The 22,885-nt window shown below is 53.6% G+C and overlaps 1 protein-coding gene across 5 annotated transcripts; it reads right to left on the minus strand.

Moving 5' to 3' along the window:
* Positions 1 to 608: 608 nt before the first annotated feature.
* SEPTIN3 (septin 3) lies at positions 609 to 21,254 on the minus strand. Of its 5 annotated transcripts, none has more exons than XM_069099405.1 (12): positions 20,981 to 21,254; positions 15,815 to 16,006; positions 15,310 to 15,438; positions 13,202 to 13,283; positions 12,328 to 12,465; positions 10,690 to 10,807; positions 9,913 to 10,008; positions 9,216 to 9,312; positions 4,735 to 4,786; positions 3,473 to 3,566; positions 2,090 to 2,162; positions 609 to 1,783 (listed from the first exon to the last, which is right to left on the minus strand). In XM_069099405.1, exons 1-11 carry the CDS (start codon positions 20,988 to 20,990, stop codon positions 2,094 to 2,096), a joined length of 1,077 nt encoding a protein of 358 aa, XP_068955506.1. In that variant the 5' UTR covers positions 20,991 to 21,254; the 3' UTR covers positions 609 to 1,783; positions 2,090 to 2,093. The 5 variants fall into 5 exon arrangements, with proteins under 5 accessions (XP_068955506.1, XP_068955504.1, XP_068955508.1 ...); XM_069099403.1 differs by having other exon boundaries at positions 9,216 to 9,315; XM_069099407.1 differs by lacking the exon at positions 2,090 to 2,162.
* Positions 21,255 to 22,885: the final 1,631 nt, after the last annotated feature.

The following is a 22,885-nucleotide window of genomic DNA, read 5'->3' on the forward strand; positions in this document are numbered from 1 at the left end:
TGACCTCTCTGGGTGGCCTGGACCCCTCTGGCAATCAGTCTGCTGAAGCCGATGGAGCCTTCGTGGACAAAGAAAACCAACAATGCTGAAATCATTATCAAACTATCTTGGAAAAGCCAAGGTCCCAGACCCAGACAGACACATGCCCAGTCACTGCCTGCTTCTTGACAGGCCTAACACCAGAGAGGTGCTAATTGAATGTTTATGAATGGGGGGGGAGGGGGTAGGAAGAGTATTCCTCATCACCCTCAGGAATCTGGACTCTGCTGGGGAGCTCTGTGGAAGTGGGTTTGCTTGGAGTGGATTTAAATGGTACTTTTATGGATTTATTTGCAAACACAAGGGCAGGTCAAACATTGATAATTCTAGTACCTCTTGCTGAGGCATCTTGCCCCAGGTATGGGAGGCTGTTGGGGCAGAGCTCAAAAAACACCTAGAGAAGGGGGACTCGAGTCAAATCTGACACCAGGTGTAGACAGGACCTGGGAGAGGTACACCATGAAGGACCCCTTGGGTCTGTGGCAAACCCAGCAGAGGTGAGGGGAATGCAGGGCTGAGGGCAGTGAGCAAAGACGATGAAATAAGAGGCCAGGACACTCTTGTTCAAACAGCAAAGTCTTGTTGAATTAAACAATACATAGAAAGTTAAAGTCTACACCTAGTGTGTGTTTGGTGGCTTGTCTTGGGACGGGGCTGGCACCCGCGAAGGAGATTCCTCCCTCCTGTCACCACCAGGTGGCCAGGACAGGGGAGAGCCAGAAGGGGGCCTGGGCTCAGGCTTCTGTCTGGGTCCCCCAGTGCTCGGTGGTCCAGGCCGTGCCCAGATGCAGAGGGCAGGATGTTCCCCAAAGACCCAGGATGGACGGCAGTATCAGCCAACATTCACACACAACATTCATGCATCGGGCCTCAGATGGCTCTACAAGCCTGCCTGCCGCCCGTCTGTGGCCAGTCTGTGGCCAAGAGATTCATTACTCACATTAACAGGGGCTCAGGGTGGGGCAAAAAGGGAGGGCAGCATCTCCTCTTATTGCTAAGGGGCAGAGATCGGGGCTGGGGGAGAGCATTATCTTAGACTTCACATCTCACGGGCTTCCTAAACTTTTTTTTCTTTCTTTTTTTTTAAGTTAAGGATAAACAAAAAAATCAACTTCAGAAATGCCCTTTCAGGTCCCTGGTCTCCTCCTGGACTTCTCATCATGGGGGCTGGGGGGAGGGGGGGAGGGCATTGACACGCTCTGGGCCAGCCAAGCCTGACGTACCTTCTAGCCCATGATGACCAAGGCGGGTGGGGTCTTGGTTGTTTCCCCCCACCCCGTGCTGGGGCTCACACCTAGATATGACAGGCCAAAAGCAATGCTTTCCTGGCTCCCGGGGAGAGCAGCTCATGAAGCCTGGTGGAGGAGGGGGCTTTGGTGCCATTTCCCCTGGAGAAGGCAATGATTAGCTGGCTATGGGTTTGCAGAAGCTGGAGCAGGAGCAGGTGAAGGTGTTGGCCCAAGATGGGTGGGTGGATGGACTAAGAGTTAGGCCATCAGATGGACCTTCAGGGGGAGGCAGGATGGCTCTCACCCCCCTCTCCCTCCTGTGATGGGCAGAGCATAGCAGGGAGGCAGCTGGCTGGACAAGCAGAGCGCTAAGGAGACCTTGTCCCTGAAGGGTGAATGGCTGGGGTGGGGAGAGACAGCAGGGGGGAGGAGGAGCAGCCTGGAAATGACCTTCACTCGGTGGCCACGGTGGCAGGGCAGGGGGAGGCTGGCGCTGGTGGCAGGACGCCTTCTCCCTGCAGGGGGGAGGAGAGTGGTGAGGGCCCAAGGAGTGCCTGCCTCCCTTCCCCACCTCACCCAGCCCCAACTCTCCTTCACTCTAGAGCGGGGGCCTGAAGCCTGAGGTCTGGTCCCTATCAGCGCCAAGGATGCCGCCCTGTCCAGGCTGAGGCCCGGCTGCTGTTTTCTCTTGGCAGGAGCTTACCTGGAGGGAAGGCCTCTGGCCAGAGACCCCAGGGGCAGCCGGGCCAGATACCCTAGACTCTGGGTCCCTGGTGCACAGGTGACACCAGACCCACTGCTCTGGCCTGCTTCCCACTGACCTGCTCAATCTAGCGTCTCCGGGCTTTGTTTTTCCAAGCCCTTGAAGGAGGTGAGATTTGATGGATGAGGTGCCTATGGAATGGACCAGGAGAAAGAGGTCACAGGCAACGGTCAATACTGCTAGACTTCTCTCCTATGGCTCCTTTGTGGTCTCCTCAACAACCCCCGCTGCCACCCCAGCCCCAGAAACCTCAGGGGCCCAAGGGCAGAAGGACCTCGTGGGCAGCCCAAGGGCAAGGGACAAGTAGAAGCCTGGGCTGCAGATAAAGGAGAAGCTGGGGCTCAGAAGGACCAGGAGGGAGAGAAGGGCAGCCCTCATTCTGTCCTCTGGCCTGGGCTCAGGTGCAGGAAGCCCTGCCAGGGAGGACGGGAGGAGGGAATTGTACCCACTGTCCAGAGCAAGAGCCTGAGGCACAGAGAGGGTCACTCAGCTGTCAGGACCTGGACTTGACCTGGCTCTCCTGACTTCCAAGTCCAGAATGCTCTGTGTTACACATGGCTGGCTCCCTACCATGCAGGCAGCATGGAAGGGAAAGGTGGTGCTGGTGCTGGTGAAGAGGTGAAAGGATGAGGGGATGGCAAGGATAGAGAAAGAAGGAGAGAGAGAGGAAGAAAGGGAGAGGGAGGAAGGGAGAGGGAAGAGAAGAGGAAGAGAAACAAACAAGAAGGACAGAGAGAAGGAAAGAAGGGGGGGTAGAGAGAGACAGAGAAAGAGAGACAGAGACAGAGAGAGGGGGGAGCAGGCAAGGACAAGAAGCCAGAGAAGCAGGCGGGCAGGCACTGGCCACCAAAGGGTGGGGGTGGGGGGGAGCAGCAGGAAGCCCCATGACAGATGGTGGCTGATGGACAGTGGACAGGACACAGGCTGCAGGTGGCGGTCTCTTCCCCGCCCTCCCTAGATTCGGACTTCTAGTCCTGGGCCCCCAGGCCTGAAGTTCTCCCTGCTGCTGCCACTGCAGAAAGGGCCCTGACTCTAGGGTCCTGCTGCCTCCTGCCTGGCCCCTGCCCCCATCCCCAACCTCTCCAACTGGGCCTGGCAAGGGAGGCCATCCTTGGAGGTCTTTCTTTGGCCCCAGCACAGGCGGCTGATGGGCTTGGATGAGTAAAAGGGGCCCTCTCCAAACTCAGTGGGGGAGACCTGTGACTTCAGACCAACAGAGGGCCAAGGAAGAATCTAATTAAGAAGAGCCTTCTAGGGAGGGGGGCAGTAAACAGCCCCGCCCCCATATACACACGTAATGCAAACACACGGTGTTCCACAAACACCAAGCACAGGCCCGTGTGCAGAGGGACCGACAAAGGTGGCTGGGGGCTCCTGGATGATGGGCTGGGAGGGGGGATCACAGGTCACTGTCCTGCATGGCCACCGTGCCCGTGCTCACCGGAGGGAGGCCGCCATTGTCATTGAGCCGCCGAGCCCGGTAGGTCTCATAGTGGATATTGTGGGTGACTTCCTTGAGGTCCTGGAGGTGGGTCCTGAAGGAGCAGGAAGAGGCACAGGAAACAAAGCAGTCAGCCTCCAGATATGGGCTAGCCAGCCAAAGGGGACTGAAGGCCAGCCTAAGCCTTGTACCCCTGGAGGCCAGGGCTGGGAGTGGGGCCCCCAGTGCCAGGCGAGCCAGCCACCCTGGTGCAATCTAACAGTTGGCTTCTGTCAGCAGCCAGCCGGCAGACGCTGAGACCCCTCAACCCACCAGCCCCCCAATCTCCACCTCTACCCTGACCCTGACTTCTCTAGGCCTCAGTTTCCTCAGACGAGAAGGTCTCTGGAGTCCCTTCTAGTCCTAGATCTAGGGTCCTAGCAAGGAAGGGAACACCTACTGTGGGCTAGGCACTGTGCTAAGTGCTTTACAAATATCATCTCCTTTGGTCCCCCAGAGCCCTGCAAGGGAGCTACTGTTATTATCCCCATTTTACAGTTGAGGAAACTGAGATAGGCAGTGGGGAAATGATTTGCCCAGGGTCACCCAGTTAGGAAGTGTCTGAGGCCAGATTTGATCTCAGGTCCTCCTGACTCTGGGCACTGCGCCACCAATTGCTCCTGTCTGATTCTGAATCCAGGGATGCTCCTGCCGCATAGTGGGTGAAGGGGAGGAGGAGGAGGGAGGGTGCTGCACCAAGGACAGGCAGCATCCCACTGGAGCTAACTGCTCCACAGTGCCTCCTGGCACTGAGGCCCAGGTGGAAGAGAAACACAAATCCATCCACAGACACTAACTAGCTGCAGGACCCCGGGCAAGTCACTTCACTGCTGTCTGCCTCAGTTTCCTCAACTGTAAAATGGGGAGAAGAGCTGCACCTAACCTCTCAGATGACATTGGTGACATATTTAGTAGCACAGTGCCCAGAGCCTAGTAGGCCCTTAATAAATGCTTGTTCCCAGTCCCCTTATGAGCATCCTATCGGGGTCACTGCTTTTACAGGCAGAGAGAGGCCCTTGGCCTCAGGAAGGCAAGCAGCTGGTATCAGCCAGCTCTTATCACCCTCTCTGGGCAATCTCCCATTGTCAGGCAAGTCTCAGCCTTTCAGCAGTAGCCTCCCTATGAATGGGGACAGCCCCATGCTCTCTGGGACTCCATCCTCCCAGAAAAGAGAGGAGTTGGGAAAGGACTAAACTGGGTCCATACTACAGGGAGGGCCTTACCTGATAACAAAGTCTCTGAGCAAGGCAAACTCACAGTGGGTGAGGTTTTCCACTGAAAATCCAAAAAAGAGAGAAGTTACTTTATGCTAATACTCAGCAGTCGTAGGGTGGCTCTAGGGACTTCTTAAAAAGCACATTACTGTGTAACAATACACCCATGAGCTAGATGGATATCAAAGGGATTCAGAACACAAATTCAATCATTCATTAATTCACTCATTCATTCATCAGCCAAATGTTTACTAAGTACTGTATTTACTGTGTTTATAAGTATTTAGAACTGATCATGGACTAGGGCTGGGGATGGAAGAGAAAGAACCAGACTTGAAGCCATAGATCCTGCCCTCAGGGAGCTTAGCAAATGCCTGAGGATACACTCCCCACACTCCTCACCTAGGACAGAAGAGGTCCCAGAAAGTAGATATTCAAAGCACAGGTGAGCTCCATTTCCCAGAAGGGAGGGATCACCATGGACTGCAATGGGGAAGGACTGAGGCTAAGGGGAACTCACAGTATCCCAGAATCTCTGAGATCATCTGGTCAGTTAACAAGCATTTATTAAGCACCTCCTTTATACCAGGCACTGTGCTGGGGATACAAAGAAAGGCCAAAGACAAGCAATCCTCACACTCAGGAAGGTCAGTGTAATGGGGAGACAACATGCAAACAGCTCAGTGCCTAGAACAGGACACCCCCTTTACATGAAATTCCTGACAAATGAGTGGTCATCCGGCTTGAAGACTCCCCCTGATGGGATACTCACTACCTCCCAAGGCAGCCAATCGGCCACCTTTGGCTAGCTTTAACTGTGAGAAAGTTTTCCCTGACATGGAGCTCATATCTGCTCCCCTGCATCCACTACCCACTGCTTCCTGCTCTGCCTTCCAGGGCCAAGCAGAACTCAGCTAAGCCCTCCTTATATGACACTTGCTGTCAGGTTTTAAAATCAACTGTTTCATCCAAATACATTTTACACTAACTTGACCAAAGTGGTTAGTGCTTTTATCAGAGAAAGATTTTATAAGAAAGAGCCTTGGGTCCCAGCCAAGCTGTGTCTGGGCCCTTTTCACTTGTACCCTTTACACTAAGAAGCCCCACTGGACTCCTTCACTAAGGTCATGAGTCACACAGACTGCAGAGAAAAGTGGGACTCACCCAAGGGCAGCGTTGTTTCATGACCCCTAGAAAAACAAGGAAATTTTTCCTGACGATTCAGTGAGTCCATTGTGAATCTGCATTTTTGTCAGGTTAAATATAATCTGTCCTATAGCTTATGTCTCATTAGCCTGAGTGCTTGTTGGGGATCTTTTGAGGGGAAATAAAATGAGTCAGATACTGATGTTTCTCTGCGTGGAGTCTTGAGCCAGAATTTTTTTTACTTCTGAAAAACACAAGCCAGAAACTGACATTCCCATTAGTTAATGCTAATGGCAATTAGCTTGAGAGTTCTTGAGAGACACCCTCCAAAATTAGACCCAGGGCTCTTGCAGTGAGGCCCAGGACCCAGCTGACACATGATTTATTTCTTGGATAGGAGCTATATGGTTGTGTTACTTTTACTTTTGAGACTCAGCTTCCTCATCTGTAAAATGGGGATAACCATATTTGCATTTTCTACATCACTGGACCATCGGGAGGACTAGATGAACTAAGGGAAGGAAAGTTCCTTGCTGATTATTTTGGTCTTGACCAATCAGCAAGCATCTATTATAGGTCTGTGCTTTACAAAGGTAAAGTACTATGGTGATGTCATTGTATGACGTCCCATCTAATGACGGCAAATTGGAGATTGTGGCCCAAGGACCAGCATCATCCCTCATCCCTTGTCGTTGCTGTTGTTCTCAGGGAGAGAGAATGGACTCAGTTTTTCTGAGTCTTCTCTGAAATTTCCATGCACACCAGTCCCTTCTATCAAAGAACACAAGTCGGGGAAAATCCCTCCTTTTTCTTGGTTCTACCACACAAGCACTGGCCCCATTGGCACACCTGATGGATGGCAGGAGATGTCTCCTCTACCCAAGTACATGCTCAGGACCTATCAAAATGAATGGGCCAAGTGAAGAAACATGGCCAGATTGTTACCCTGTGTATCAAAAATTACTTCCAAAGTCACAACCGTCTTCAGAATTCTTATTCTCTCTGGCTGACTGAGAAATACATATTCCAAGAAAAAATAATAGGCAGGATCCAGCTGTAATTCCCCAGAGGCTCAGAAGTGACAGAGTGGCCCAGTAGTAAGGAAAAGTTCATGAACACTCAGGGAAGAAAGAGCCTGGAAATTGAGAAGGAGAAGTATAACTTCCTTCAGGACAGGGCAGGAAAAAGCCAGGCCCAAGAAAATCAAAGCTCTCCATCCGAAAGATTTTAAGGTTGCTGAGTGCTCCCTGGCCCCCAAGTTGCTATCAACCTCAGAGAATTCCTTCCCCTCGAAGTCACAGGTAAGAAAACCAAGTCTAGGAAGGACCAGCAGCCCATTAGTCCAGAGGCCAGGAGGTGAGTGATACATCTCCCTACCTGGACCAAGATGCAGTTCCCTGGGCAAAGTCAAAGTAAGGGAGGGTCTAGGAAAAGACCCTGCATGTGCTCCTAGACTCTTTCAGGCCTGATGCTGAGCTGGAAAGGCTGGAGACTGGGCATGCAAATGGCTGTGGCGCGGGCTCTGGGAGCCTGTTTTCCTTTCCTGCCTCCACTACCCTTGGCGGAGCATTCCCAAGGTCACCAGAAGGAAGCTGACTCCCCTATCTCTTGGAAGGAAAGATTCATTTGGACCCCTCTTCTATTCCAATCAGTAGCAATCATTTGATAGTGTTACATAAATCCTATAGGAATCATTAAATGAGATGGGTTTTTACAATAGGCCTCAAACTTTAATGTAATGTTCACTACTTGTTAACCAGTTATGAGGCTCACTTGTGCAAACCCAAGAAAGCTGACAGGTATCTCCATCCTCTCCTCAAATTCCACGTCTAAACCCCACGTGGCTGGGATGCCTTTTTGTCCCTCTGCACCATCTATTGTCCATCATGAGCAGGTGACCTGGTCTTAGGACCACTTGGTCACTAGAGATGACTCTTGCCTTGCCTATCTTAATTGTTAGCCCTTGAGAGCAAGGTCTATCAGCCAATGAGATTCTGCATGTCACCATGCCTCCTTGGCATATTTGGGCAGCAAACCCTATAAAAAAAAGTCCTGGGGACCGAGGACCTCTCAGATTGTGACGAAACTCTGGGACCACTTCATTAGATGGGACCATGGACCCTTTAATAAAGTGCCACTGCCTCAGAACTCTGCCTCAGCCTCTTTTATTGTAGGCTGGACAATTTTAAGCTCCACACTGTCCAACAAGGAGTGTTTGGGTAAATAGGACCCTGAAAAAAAAAAAAAACTTGGGCTCTTTTGTTGGAATCTCTACACACTTCACACATACCCTCCCTGACAAGCAGGGGCAGCTGGGACTGTCCCCTTTTACAGATGTAGGAGCCTGGGCACCAAAAAGCTAAATGACTTAACCACTATCATTCCACCAACCAAAGACAAAGTCAGGATTAGAACCCGTGTCTCCTGACATACTTTTGTAACTAGATCATCTAGTAACTAGTACCCTCACTGCTTCTTAAAGTTCCAGATCTCCTCTGGCTATTTGGCCAAAAACCAGCTGTACAAATAGAGGGTGAGGGGAAATGGGACTAGAGAACAATTCAGTTGAAAAAGACCTGGGGGTCCTAGTGGACCATAAGCTCAAGATGAATGTGACACATTGGCTCTTTGTGTCTAGGACAGAGACAACAGACAGATGGCCTTGATATCTTCCACCCCAGTTGGGTCACGCCTGAATTTGATTGGAGTACATGACTTTGGGAGGGACAACACTGACAGACCTCAGTATGGCCCAGGGGAGAGAACACAGATGCTGAAGTCAGAGGGCAAGGGTCCAATCCTGCATGTACAACTTTGCACAAGTTACTTAACCTTGGGAGACCTCAGTTTCCTCATCTGTATAATAAGGCGTGGGCTGGACAGCTTCTAAAGTCCCTCCCCACTCAAGATCAGTCCCTGCCCCCAGCACCAGCCGCCCCTTCCAGGTGACTTTTTCTCTAGCATCTCTATCCATGGCTATCCATCCAAGACATGTTGTCTTCCCATTAGACTGGCAGCTCCCTGAGAACAGGGACCATCCCTCACCTTTCTGCTTCATAAAAACTCACTGACTAACAAATCTCTTCCTAGCCAGACCCTACACAAGTTCCTCTGGGGAGCAACCAAGTCATGATGGCATCTGCCTCATTCATTCATTTAAACATTTATTTAGTACCACTGTATGCAGAGCCTTTTGCTTAGCGCTGGGGGTTAAAAAGTTCAGGCCAGACAGTCCATACCAGATACCACGTCTCCTGCACTGTACTGCCCAGCACCAGGCACACAGTGGGCACTCAAAAAGAATCCATGGAGAAGTCAGTTCCTGGAGAAGATGCCTCTCTTACCTTCAATGATCCCCCAGGGTGTTTTTCTACCAAGGACCCTCTTGCCATTGACCTGATATTCCTTGTCACTTCCAACCACAGCGAAGGGCATGCTCTCCTGCTGGAGGGGAGACAGACAGACACAGCTGAGGGGCTCCAGGTCATTCTCCTCCAGCCCCAGCCAGTCCTGCCCAAGAGGACCCTCTTCCCAGCTAGCACAAGGGTCAGGTGTGCAGTAGACAAGGTCCTGGGTCTGGATTCAAATCCCACAGCTGGGTCAGTAAGTCTTCTCCTTTGTGTGTGCAGTTCTATCCTTCAGCCTGGGTTCAGTTTCACCAACTCACTGTGTTGAAAGTGCCTTCCCTCTTTAGAGCCCAGGTCTCCCCAATCCTACCTTAGTAGAGTCAGAGGGGCTACTTAATCCAAATCCCCCATTTGTAGAAAAGGAAACTGAGGCATACAGCAATGCCATGACTTGGTCAAAGTCAAGTCACTTACAGGTGGGAAGTGGCCAAGCTCAGATTCAAACCCAGGACCTGTAACTCCACTCCCTCTACCACACTATCCCCCCGGTGAGTTCAGTTCAGTCCAACAAACATTTTTAAAGCCCCTACTATATGTCACACTCCATGCTGGGACCAGGACCAGCGAACCAGGGTGGTCCCTACCCCCGCTCAAGCTGGCCCCTTCCTAGGGCGCCGCCACCTCTGCCTCCTACCCTGATCTTGTCATTTTCCGTCTTGTCTTCCAGGTCTTCATCAAACTCCTTCTGTGGGTAGAACTCGATGCCATTCACCTCAAGCTCCTTCCGCACCTGGGGGTGGGAGAGTCAGCCTGGGGTCCAAGGAGCCGAGACCGAAGGTCACAAGGGACCTCTGGGCTTGTCTCTCCTCAGTTTACAGAGGAGGAAACTGAGGGTCTGCAAGGGGACAGAGCTCACACATTCAGGATGGAAGGGACCCCAGAAGTTATCTTATACAACTCTCTCATTTTACAGCTGGGGAAACTGAGGCCTAGATAGGGCAGGAGATTTACCCTAGGTCACACAAATAGTTGGAGACAGAGGCAGGATTTAAATATGGGTCTTCAATCTACTCAATTCAGCTCCCATATTTACTGTCTGGACACTGAGCTCAGGACTGGGCCCTCAGAGAACTCCATTTACTACGACGGTCTGACATGTACAGAAAAACATGGCACTAGGTATATGACAGGGATAAACAATGAGGCTCCTTCCCAGCTGCTGGAGGCCAAGGAGGTCATTCTCATTTCCACAGGTAGAGATGGGAGGAGGGCACGCCTGGTGTGGGAAACAGCCCGGGCAAAAGCAAGGAGATGAGAAGTGAGGGGGAGCATGGGGAGACTGAGAGGTGGGAGCCCAGTGTCCAGGGAATGTGGGGGCCCAAAAGGAGGAGGAAGCTGAGCAGAGCGGGGACAGCAGCTGGCCTTCCAACAAGGGGGTTCAGGTTGAGGCCAGGCCATGGGGTGCACTCACCCTCTGCTTGAATTCCATCTTCTCTTCCAAGGTCATGGTGTCAGCTTTGGCAATGATGGGGACGATGTTCACCACTTTGCTGAGGTGTTTCATGAACTCCAGATCTAGGGGCCTCAGGCTGGACCCCGGGGAGAAGGAGTGCATGAGAGGCCTGAGGCCCACCCTGGTCCCCCAGGAGAGGTGCCCTGCCCAGGTTAAGGCCCTGGCCCCTGGGAGGACTGCACCCCCTATTTTTTTTTTTTTGCTTTTTGGAGGAGGGAGGGCAGGGCAATTGGGGTTAAGTGACTTGCCCAAGGTCACATGACTAGTAAGTGTTAAGTGTCTGAGGCTGGATTTGAACTCAGGTCCTCCTGATTCCAGGGCCGATGCTTTATTCACTGTGCCACCTAGCCACCTCTGCACCCCGTCATTTACAGGGAGGGAAACTGAGGCCCAGAGTGCACTGTCTACAGGCACCTGAGGTGGCAGAATGAGAATGATGGTAATAAGAGCTAACATTTATACAGACCTTACTGTGTGCCTGCATGGTGCTGACTTCATTTGGTCCTCACAGAAACCCTCCAAGGGAGGGGCTGCTGTTATCTCCATTTTACAAAGGAGGAAACTGAGGCAGGCAGCAGTGATGTGCCTTGCCCACAGTCCCACAGCTGGTAAGTGTCTGAGGCTGGATTTGAACCCGGGTCTTCCAGTCCCAGTCCCCATAGCAGTCTGGCTGTTCAGCCCCCTCTGCCTTCAGGGGTCTCCTCACTGGGCTCTCCACCTCCAGGCCATCCTTGGTCCAGTGAGCAGGCCCGGCCTCTTCCAGAGGGGCCTGTTACAGCTAAGCTGCCTCTGGGCCTAAGGGGACACTGAAGGGCCTGACCAGAGGCTTGTTGGAAGAATGAAGAAATGAGGGAAAAGCAAGGCAGGTGGCAACCATTCTTCAAGGCAGAATGCTGGATAGAGACTCAGGGGCCCTGGGTTAAAATCTTGACATTGCCACTTACTGCCTGCATAACCTTGGGCAAATAATTCTTACCCCATTCCCCTCCCTGGGTCTCAGTTTCCTCCCTTGTAAAATAAGGGGGTTGGATTCTGGGGCCTCTGAGATTCTTGCCAGCTCTGAGTGTCTGTGAGTCCCCTTGGCACTGCCAGAAGTCAGCACAGTGGCTGGCACTGGTCAGCTCTACCCTTCCTTTGTTCTGGGAGGAGGGCTTCTTGGTAGAGAAGCCAGAAGGAAGTAAGTGGGGGCCTGTACCCTAGCTCTCCTGCTTGGGGTTCATCCCTGCATAGACTGACAATCTAACTGCTGATTCTGTAGAGCTCAAGCTCATCAACCAGCATTTATTATGTGCCTATTGTATGCTGGGAACTGGACTAAATGCTGGACATACAAAGAATGGTGAAAGACGGTCTCTGTCCTCAAAGATCCCCCAGTTTAACGGGGAGACAGCATGCCACTCACTAGATACATACAAGACATAAACAGAGCTGGGCGAAGGCACTCGAATCCCCTAGAAATGGGATTGGGATCTGAGACTTGAAGGAATGCAGGAGACAGAGACAAGGGGGCAAGGCACATCAGGCGTGGGGCGCTGCTAGAGCAAAGGCCCTTGCTGTGTGCGTCTGGTGGGCCTGGGGGAGGGCAGTGGCACTCACGAGTGTCCTGTGGGAGAGATGAAGTAGAGGCAGCAATGGACCCGCGTGTCCGGGATGCGCTTCTTCCTTGCGATGTTCACCTCTTCCTTCAGGAATTTCTCGTACTGTTCATTGATGTACTTCTCAATGGGCTCCCAGCTGAGGAGGCCGGACACAGGCAGACTGCGATCAGCGGGCCACCCTCCTCGTCCCAGATCCCCGGCCTGACAGACCTCACGGGATCCCAGAGCCCCAGGCTCAGAAGAGGCCTCCAAGGAATCCTCCAGGGACAGGGATCTCACCACCTTCCCATCCGGCCCAGTCCTTTCCAGTCAGCTCTCATCATTAGGGTGGTCTTTGGGCCCCCTGAGCCTCTGCTCGTCTTAATAGCTCTCTCCCCCTGGGGCCCACCACACACTGGAAGATGGGGACACTCCCCGCCCCGCACCCCCGTCCAGCATCTGCTGCTCCCCAGGTCTCAACCAGCCCTTGTCCAGCACACTGCCCAGTCCAGGAGCATTTATTGAGCCCCTACTATGTGCTGGGCCCTGTGCTAAGCGCTGGGTTATCCGGGGTTCTGCTGTCTGGCCCCACCCCTGCACAGGCTGGATTCCATATTTCCCTAGTGTATCTGGGGCCCCCAGTCCCAGGGACCTTTAACCACCCCCTGAACACGAGTGATGCTGTCCTTGGCTTCACTGTCTGTTCCTTGGTGCCCACACCCAGTCTTCGACTCACTCACTGCATGACCCAGGACAAGTGACTGCCACTCTGGGTCTCAGTTTCTCCATCTGCCAAATGAGGGGTGGACTAGATGGGCTCTTGGGTCCCTTGATGTTCTAGACCTAGGGTTCAGCCCAGCCCAGGCTCCACTCAGAGCCAGGGATACACACACCAGTTTTCGTTGTTGATCTGGTCTCCGAACCCCGGTGTGTCGATGACCGTCAACTTCATCTTGACTCCGCCTTCTTCTATCACTGGGGTGACAGACAGGATAAGGGTGATGCCTGCTTCATGTTCTCCCTCAGGGCCCAATGTCATCCCCCAGACCCCTAAAGGGGGCTCCCCTGCATCCAACTGGAAGCAGTGCATTCAAGGCTATCTAGCAGCCCAGGTTCCCGATGCCAAGTTCTGGCTTCCTGCTGCTCTGCCATCTTGCCTGACCTCCCCTACCCCTCCTCCCCAGCTGGAACTTTGGGGAAGTTCCCATCTCTGAATCTTTGCTCACATGGTTCCCCTTGTCAGGAATGCCTGTCCACTCCTCTCTGCCTCTCCAAATCCCACCACCCCTCCTTCAAGGCTACAAGGATCTCCTTCTTTGATGATGAATGGGCAAGAATCCCTGACACCCAACTCCACACCCAATTCCCTCCCTCTCCTTCTAACGAACATGTCATGTTCCTGGCCAGTCATACACTAGAGGGAGGGGGTACAGGGAGGAGGGTGACAAGCATTTATGTAGCACCAACTGACACTGGGGAATTGAGACCCTCTAAACATGCCCAATGAGTGTTTATCTAGCCAACAGTTGAAGACCTCCAGTGACAGGAAAATCACTACCTCCCAAGGCAGCCCAATCCATTTTTGGACAACCCTAATCCTTTGTGATGTCCAGTCTAAATCCGCCTTGTGGCAACGACCCACCATCAAGCTTCTGACTCTGCTTTCTGGGCAGAGCACAGCTCACCCATGCCTTTATACACAAAAAGAAGACAAAAGTCATTCTTGGTAGGGGGCAGGTAGCCAGGACAACCAGGCAAGGCTTTGAGGAGGCAATGACCTTGGGCTGGGCAGGACATACCATCACCCAACACCACCTAGGGTCTCAGAATGATAGGAGCGTGAACCATAACCATAGCAGTGGCAATAATCAGAGCTGACATCTAGAGAGTGCTTTAAGGTCAGCAGAGCCCTGTCACCTTCCAACAGCCCCTAGAAGTAATCGGAATTATCCCCATTTTACAGGGAGGGAAAGCTGAGGCTCAAGCAGTGGAAAGAGCCTGCTGTGGATCATCAGAGGAGGAAGGGCTGAGTCCTGGGACTGCCAAGATATGTGTGAGAGAGAGAGACCTCGGCCAGTCCCCGGCCTGGTCCCTGCAGGGAGGAGAGAGAAGGAGGGAGCCGGTGACCCCTACTCATTGGATTAATGGCTGGATATTGCTGGGATCCTGACTGGAAAGTACACAGATGGTCTAAGCAGACCCAGCTCAGGGGTCCTCAGTTCTGTAACCCAAGCCATGGTGATGTCAGCTGGGGCTGAGAACCGCCAACCCAAGGGAATAAGGGGAGATGGAGCCCAACCTTAAGATCTCCCCCAGACTGCAGGAAAACATACCAACCACCTACCCAACAAAACTAAACAGTCCTGGAGGGAAGGGCACAGTCGCCATGGAGGCAGGGACAGAGGGACACAGTGGAGTTTCAAGATTAATTGTGAGGAAGTTAATTGTGGCAGTGACTGGGTTCCCCTGGGGACCCACGGTGCCTCTGTGGGAATTCCACCCCAAATCTGGGTTAGTGCCTGCCATGGGAGGGAGAGCTCCTCAGGCAGGATGCCCAAGGAAGCAGGAGCTGTCCACAGGCAGACCTGGCTGAGCACCTTCCAGACCTCCAAAGTGCAGTAATTCATCACCCCAATGCCAGGACCCCCTGGCAGAGCTGTGGTGGGGCCAACGCCTTACAGACCACCAGAGTTATTACAGAGAGACTGCCTCTGATTGGCCATTGGAGCCAGCTCCCCTGCTCCCAGCACTAGGCCCAGGTAGCCATTGGTGGGCTCCAGGACTCCTGAGGACACAGTGTGGTGATTGGAAGGAAGAAGCCTGCGGGCAGCTCCTCAGGTGACTCAGAGGCAGGGCAGCCTACCTGATAGAACGTGGCCTTTGAGTCAGAAGAGCCCAGTTCAAATCTAGCCTCAGATGTTCGCTAGCTACAGCAGGCCTCGCTTAGCCTTTCAGAGTCTCTTGGCTCACCTGGAAACAAGACCTGTTCCCAGAAGCTCACCGTGCCCAATGGCCTTGATCTCCACCGTCTTGGGGATCTTCTCCTCCCGATTCCAGCTCGCTGACTTCCGACTCACTTGGGATTTGAAGAGGGTGTTAATGAGGGTCGACTTGCCCAGTCCACTCTGACCTGGATGGGTAGTGTAGGAAGAGGATGAAGCCCAGGTCCAGGATTTGAACCCAGGGTCCTCTGACCCTACAGGCAGTTTGCTTTAAGGACTTTATTTCCAAAGCATCACCTACCCATCTGGGGTAGCTCCCCATCTTCCCCCCCAACATTTCTGGGAGATGGGTATGGGGATACTGACAGAGGAGGTAAACTGAGGTTAAATAGCTACCCTCAAGGCCTCCCAGGAGCTCCTGGCTCCCCATATCCTCAGCAGCTTTAGGTCGAGGTCCCCCTGCGGGAGAAGCCCAAGGCGGACCGTTCTGAGAGGACAGAGCTGACTAGCCATTGCTTGCCAGGCTCTCAACCCCACACTGGCCCTGCCAGCCTCTGCTCTTACCTACAACCATGATGTTGAAGTCAAAACCCGTCTTCATGGTTTTTTTCCGCATCTGCTCAATGATGGTGTCAATGCCAATGTAGCCCAGGAGGTTGGAGCTGATGCCAAGGGGCTTCATGGGCACTGCCGGCTTGGGCCTGGGCTCCGCCACCAGCTCTGACATGGTCACGTCAGTCCTGTTCTCTGCAAAGCCTGAAGATTGGGCAGGGAGGAGGCCATGGACAAACCCATCATGGAGCTATGAGGCCTGAATGGCTCCTAGCTCACAACAGGGAGGAAACTCAGGTTCCACCCAAAGCCCCTGCATCCTTCAAGGACTGTGAGTCTCACTGCTAAGTCTGTCCTGATTAGCCTCAGTCTTACTCTGAACCCACCCTCCCTCAGTGGGCAACCCTTCACCACTTCTGGGTGGGGTTTGTAGGACATTTAAATGGTATAGAATGTCAGTGCTTGGAGAGCCCTTAGAACAAGGAATGTCAGAGCTGTGAGGGGCCTTAGAACAGTGGATATCAGAGCTGTGAGGGGCCTTAGAACAGAGTATGTCAGAGCTGGGAGGGGCCTTAGAACAGGGGATTTCAGAGCTGTGAGGGGCCTTAGAACAGTGGATATCAGAGCTGTGAGGGGCCTTAGAACAAAGGATGTCAGGGCTGGGAGGGGCCTTAGAATGTGGAATGTTAGCATATGCTATTGAAAAAGCCAAGAAGAATAACTCTCTCTTAGCCAGAGTACTCCCTTCATTCCCATGCCTCTGAACAAGCAGGGAAGGAGGCATATGAGGTGAGAAAAGTCACACCTCCCTGAGCCTGTAAAATGAGGGGGTTGATCTAAGTGGCCTCTGAGGCCCACTTGGCTCTGCCTACTCTGTGACTAAGCCTGGCCTTTCTCAGGCATGGAAACAAGGTTCATCTGGGTCTCCTTGGGGCCACCTTACTTCAGCATCTTCTCTCTCAAGAGGTCTCTTCCCCCTGCCCCAATCTCCAGAGTGCCTCCCCTCCCATTTGCCAAGGGCAGCCCCAACTTGGGCCCCTCCCTCCTTCTTCCACACTCTGTGATGGAGAGACAAAGGGAAAGCACAGAGCTTCAAAACTGGTCTTAGGGGCCACATGAAGAGCCCAGTCAGGTTCATTTACCACTCAGAAGAAACTGCAGAATGGTTCATCTTGATCAGAACATCTCCCCCTGCCCTCCTCTGTAGGACTGCACAATTAGCAGTCAACATAGCCGGGATCTGAACCTAGGTCTCTGGACTCAAAATCCTGCGTTCCTTCTCGGCCACTAGAGCAGATGGGCATCTGAGTGCTGCCATCTTGGCTCTTGACCCCCTCAGACCTCAAGCCCTTGTAAACTGTCTTCTGTCCTGAGGCCTCTCCAGAAGGCTTCTACCAAGATCTACCTCTTCCTCATCTGATATAATATCTGACTTTCTGTTCTCAAACTACTTGATCTCCACAGGGCATTGGACCCTGGGACCACCCCTTTTGGATCTGTCCCCTCCCATGGCTTCCATACCTGGTCTCTCACTCTCCTGGTTCTCCCAGCTCTCAGATCTTTCTTCAACATATCCCTGAAATGTGCCTTTGTCCCTGGGTACCTCCCTGTCTCTCCCCACACCTCTACCCCCCCCCCATCTATCTCATTCACTCCTGTGGTTTCAGTTATCACCTCTCAGGCAGATGACTCTGGGGCCTAGCTCAGCCCTCCTCTCTGTCCAGAGCTCCAGGACAGGTGACTGACTGCCCACTGGATGACCCATCTGCCTCTCGGACCCTTTGTGTCCAAGATGGAGCTCATCCTCTGTCCCTCCCCTACAACGTGTCTATCCTCCAGACATCCCTGTATCTGTGAAATGGCATCCCCATCTTCCTAGCTCCCCAGGTTCCTGACCTGGGCTGGTCTAAGGCAGGCCCTGTCTGTCTTCCAGAAGCCTTGCTTTCTATATGAGATAGTATCTGAGGCCCCTCCCAGCTCTGACATCCCTTATTCTCAGGCCCCTACCCCAGTTCTGACCTTCCATGTTCTAAGCTCCCTCGCTGGGCTCTGACATTCCCTGTTCTAAGCTCTCTCTCAGTTCTGACATCCCCTGCCAGAAGGCCCCTCCCAAATCTAACATTTCTTGTTCTAAGCTCCCTGTCAGTTTTGACCTTCTCTGTTCTCAGGCCTCTCCCAGCTCTGACATTCCCTGTCCTCAGGTCCCTCCCAGCTCTGACATTCCCAGTTCTAAGCCCCCTCCTATGGCATCCCCTGTTCTAAGGCCCCTCCCAATTCCGATTTCCGTGTTCTAAACACCTTCTCTTCCCCCAACCCCACCCCCAGCCCTGCCATTCTGTGATTCTTGGATTTTCCCCAGCAGGAACTCCCTGTACTATCCAGGGATGGGAAGTGGAGGCTGGTGAGTGTAATGATGCATCTCAACATGCCCCCTCCCCCTGGCCTGAGCAGTCATCCTTTTCTGGCCGTGACTTGCCTCTCTCTGTCACCATGAGTGTGTGATGACCTGATGGGCCAAACCCCGAGGCACTAGGTGGCTGCTCCCTGGTTTCCAAGAAGCCAGTGCCAGACAGGAGTGCCCAGAGAGGCAGCAAAAGCCAAGAGAAAACTGTAACCAGTCAATGGCCTTCTGTCTTCCTCCTTTGGACAGGATAGACAGCCATCTAGATCACTTTAAAGTCTGCAAAGCTTCACCTCATACATACAACCTCAATGAACATTGGTATTATTAGCCCCATTCTACAGATGAGAAAACCGAGGCAGGTAGGGTCCCAGGTACCACAGTTAGTAAGTGTCTGAGGCTGAATTTGAACTCAGGGCCTTCTGATTCCAGGCCTGCATCCTGCCCACTGCCAGGAGAAACAAATGAATTCACTGCAAACCCATTAGGGTTCTTCTCACCTTCCTTGGTGCCTTGTCCCTCTCCTGTAACACCTCAATCTTCTCCACCTTCCCAGACTCCCCCCATTCTATAAGGTCCATCCCTTCCCTAAAGATCTCCCATGACAGAATCAGAGAATCTCAAAATGAGAAGGGTTCCTAAGAGTGCAGGTGGACAGCTGGGAGAGGGCTCTGAGCTCAGCAATTTCAGCCCCAAGAGGCACAGAGAGGAGGTACCCCTTGCCCAAAGTCAAACAGCAAGTGAGTGGCAGACATCCAGGATCAGAACACAGGGCCTCTGCCTCTAATTCCTGGGCTAGAGGATCCCCAGCCCAATGTCTCAGCTCCACAGCACCCCCTTCCCAAAGCCTAGTTTGCCCAGCCTTTGCTGCAATACCAACATCCCTTCCTCTCAGACCGCCCACTCCACTGTGGACAACTTTCAGCCACTTCTCTTCCCTGATCCTGGTTCTGCTGCCCATCAGTCCTAGAATCCAGCACTCCCAGCTCACTCTGGCCTCATCCCCAGGACCTCCAGTGTCTCCCCATTTGGCGCTCAATGAAGGATTAGGAATATTCATTGCTCTTCTTCTGAGGGCAGGCCCTCTCTCCCCACCCCCCCACCCCCCACCCCCCTACCCCCCCCCCCTGCCTCCATGGATCCTGTGTCCATTTGGGCACTGGGATGGACACTGGAATGACCTGGGAAAGTGCCTACCCTACCCTGCTGAGGACTGCCTGGCCTGGATGTCCCCTCAGATGTGGTGGGGGATGAGGACAGCACCCCCCACTCCCACCTCCTCCTATTCTGGCTTCATTCCAACAACCCCACAGGGGTCTGCTCTGGGCCACACTCCAGAGAGAATATCAGCTGCCCTCAGGAAGGGCCTTCAAGGTCACCTGATCCAATTCCACCATTTTACAAATGAGCAAAGTGAGGCCCATATGGGGAAGGGAACTGCCCCAGGCCAGTGAGTGTCCCAGCCCAGTCTGCTGACTCTCGGATGGGCAGGTGCTTCTGGAGTGACTGAGTGATCTCATCTAACCCTCTGGCTTTACAGATGGAAAGACTGAGGCCCATGACCCAGAAGGGACTTGCACATAGGCAGGGTAGCTGCTGCAGGATTTGAACCCAGTCTCTCCAGGGCTTTCCACCATCCCTTGCCGCTTTTTCTCCCCCAGCATGTATACGGTCTTGTTAATGGAGCCAAATCCCTTGGATCTGGGCTTCAGAGGGGGATCAGGGCTGCCAGCCCCTTCTGGAGCCCCCCTGGCCCTGAGTTGCCCCAGAGGAAGCTTCCTTCCTGCCTCCCCCACCACCACCACCCCTCACCCCTTCCCAAACTGCCCAAAGGCAAATGAAGCTGAGAATTTGAGAGCTGCTCAGAAAAATGGACTTGTCTTTGTCTTTGTCTTGCTGTCTCCTCCAATGGAGAGGGTTGCTTACAAGCTCACCTGCCCCATCTCTGGGCCCCTGGCCCCCGGGAACCCCTTTTTGTTCTCCCCTCTTTCTTATGCCTCTGACCTGGCCTCCCTCCCCCTTCCCCATGGAGGCTGGGGGCAGAGATCCCCTCCCCCATCTCTGGGGCAGTCTGGGCTTTACTTCCCACCTCCCTCTCCTCTTGGGGATCAGGGGAAGACCTGGTCAATCACATTGCAAGCCGCTCCTCCCCAGCTACCATGGCCTGGAATCCACCCCAGTTGGGCATCTCCATACAGAAAGGAGCTGTCACCTCCCATCCCTGTCCCCTCCCAAGGAGGCCATTCCCAGTACTTTTGTGTGTATGTGTGTGTGTCTGTGTGTGTGTGTAGCAGCTGGGGGCTTGTCAGTGTCTACCCTGTGTGTGAGTGTGTCCTTGAGCTGAGCCTGGTATGAACACAACCATGTCAGGGTCTCAGGGTGGACATGTGTCACTGTAGGCTCCTCCAGGAGAGTGTGTGTGTGTGTTTGAGTGTGTGTGAGTGTGAACACTGGTGCCCTGAGTCTCTTGCCTTGTGTTATCAAGCCTACATGTAGGTGCCTGAGAGGTGGGGAGGGAAGAGGGATGAGAATGAAAGAGGAAAGCACCCTGCCCCCCCCTTCCCCCACCCCTCTCATCTGTCTCTTCATGTGTGCATCTTGTCGTGTATGTGTGTATGTGTGTGTGTGAGTGCACATCCATGAAGCTGCTCTCCTGCGGGTCTCTGGGGGCAGGGCCGGGTGGTGTCTGCTGTGGCAGCCATGGCCTTGGTGGTGGCAGGCAGACCCCCACCCTATCTGTCCCCTTCCCTCCTGGCCCAGCCTGGGCTGGCCCCTACCTTTGGACATGAATCCTCCTTTGTCTTTGGAGATGCTCTTGGTGTGGGGGGGCCTGGGGCTGGGTGCGCAGGGCTGGCGGCTCTGGCTCCCCACTTAGACAAGGGGGGGGGGGCCAGCCCTGGCCCTGGCCCTGGCCACCCTCCCTCCTCTGCTTGCCTTCCCTCTTGGCCCGGAGCAGCAAGCGCAGATGGGGAGAGAGGGAGGCAGGCAGGCAGACAGAGAAGGAGAAAAGGAAGGAAGGATGCAGCCGCTGCACCGCCGTCACTACAGGGATCTGCCACCGGCACCACGTGACGCGCATGTTAACCATCCCCGCAGATCCTCCCCTCTCATCCCCATGCCTATCCCCACCCCCACCCCCACTGCGAGGGACCCCGCCCTCTTCCCCACTCGGCCCCCTCCTCACCCAGCCCTGGGGAGAAGAAGCAGACCCTTGGGGAAGCTCGAGCTGGCCAGAAGCTGGGGTGGGGGCAGTTTGAGCCCTGGGGCTCCTATGCTCTTCTGCCAGCAGCTGGGAGACCCTAAGCAAGGAGCCAGTTACAAGAGGCAGGCAAAGCCAGTAACAATAGAACAAGGAACAATAGAAATCGCTACTGTTACTTTTAGTACTAGCTGATCACCAAGTCAACCGACTTCTCTGAGCCTCACCTTCCACATCTGTAACAGGACCATGAATCTGCTCCCTCCCTACCTCACAAAGCTGTATTCAAAGGGGCCACTGCTATTAAATTTCAGCCTCAAAGGGAGGGGGGCATACTAGATGAAGTCTCTCTCATCCCCTTGGGGTCTGGTCACTTGCCAACTCTGCCTTCTCAAAGCCCAACTCCCTCATTTATAGGAAATTGAGGAAGGGACTGACCCAGGATCACACAGGAGGCCAGTGGCAAAGCAGTTCCTCTCATTTTAAATCTGAAGCTCTCCGGACCTCCACGTGCTGCCCCCCAGTGGGGATCACTGCCTGGTGAGGAGGGGGCATGCTTGGGCATGTGCATGTTCACATGTGAGCCACCTCCACTCCTTAGGAACCAGTCTTGGACTGGAGGGACCTAAGTCCCACCATGAACTCAAACAGACTTGGTCAAGTCATAGAATGTCAGAGCTGAAAGAGAACTTAGAAATCAGCTCATCCAACCCCCTCATCTTACAGCCCTGGAAACTGAGGCCCAGCAAGGGGAAGGGACTTGCCCTAAGGTCACAGCATGATCAGTATCAGGGCCAGGAGGCCAGTCCCTGCAACCCCCTCCACCTCCCCTGACCTGGCCTTGGTCTGCTCATCTGTCAAATAGGGCCAAGGGTCCTGACACTGTCTGTCTCCAAGTTCTCTTGTGAGGCTCAGATGGACATAACTGGGTTTGGCAGGAGGATGCTTAATCTGCAGAATGAAGGGCCCAAAGTCCCTTCTGGTCTTGCCCTGCTCGGACTGAAAGCCAGAGCTCTGGGTGAGACTCTGGAATGAACTTGCTGTGTGGCCTTTGGCAGCTGGTTCCAAATCCCCTCCTATGATCTCTAAGACTCCTGGGACCCCAAAGATCCATCCTCCCCTGACGTCTGGGGCAGGCTCTTGGCATGACCACAGCAGAGGAGAGGTGCTTAGCAAAGCCCACCCTGCCTTTCCCCAGGGCAAGCAGAGCCTCCCGGGGCCTGGACATGACCTCAAAGGGGGAAGGCCGGCTCCAAAACCTCCTAGGTTTCCCTGACTCGACTTTTTCCTGGACTCTTACCTCCGAAATTAAGGAGGTTCATGGAGAAGGCCCTTAGGGACCATTGGGGGAATGGGGTCCAGGAGTGGACCTGAGTGACCTTGACAGTCTCCTAAGTCTGGGAACTATCTCATCTCCCCAGTACAGTGCTGTGCTCTGCAGCCTCTCAGGCAGGAGGCCACATAGCCCTGGCTCAAATAACTC

The sequence above is a fragment of the Petaurus breviceps genome, unplaced genomic scaffold (assembly GCF_028583685.1).
Source record: "Petaurus breviceps papuanus isolate PSGF00001 unplaced genomic scaffold, PetGlider_PUasm1.0 379, whole genome shotgun sequence".
In the NCBI taxonomy this organism is placed as follows: domain Eukaryota; kingdom Metazoa; phylum Chordata; class Mammalia; order Diprotodontia; family Petauridae; genus Petaurus; species Petaurus breviceps.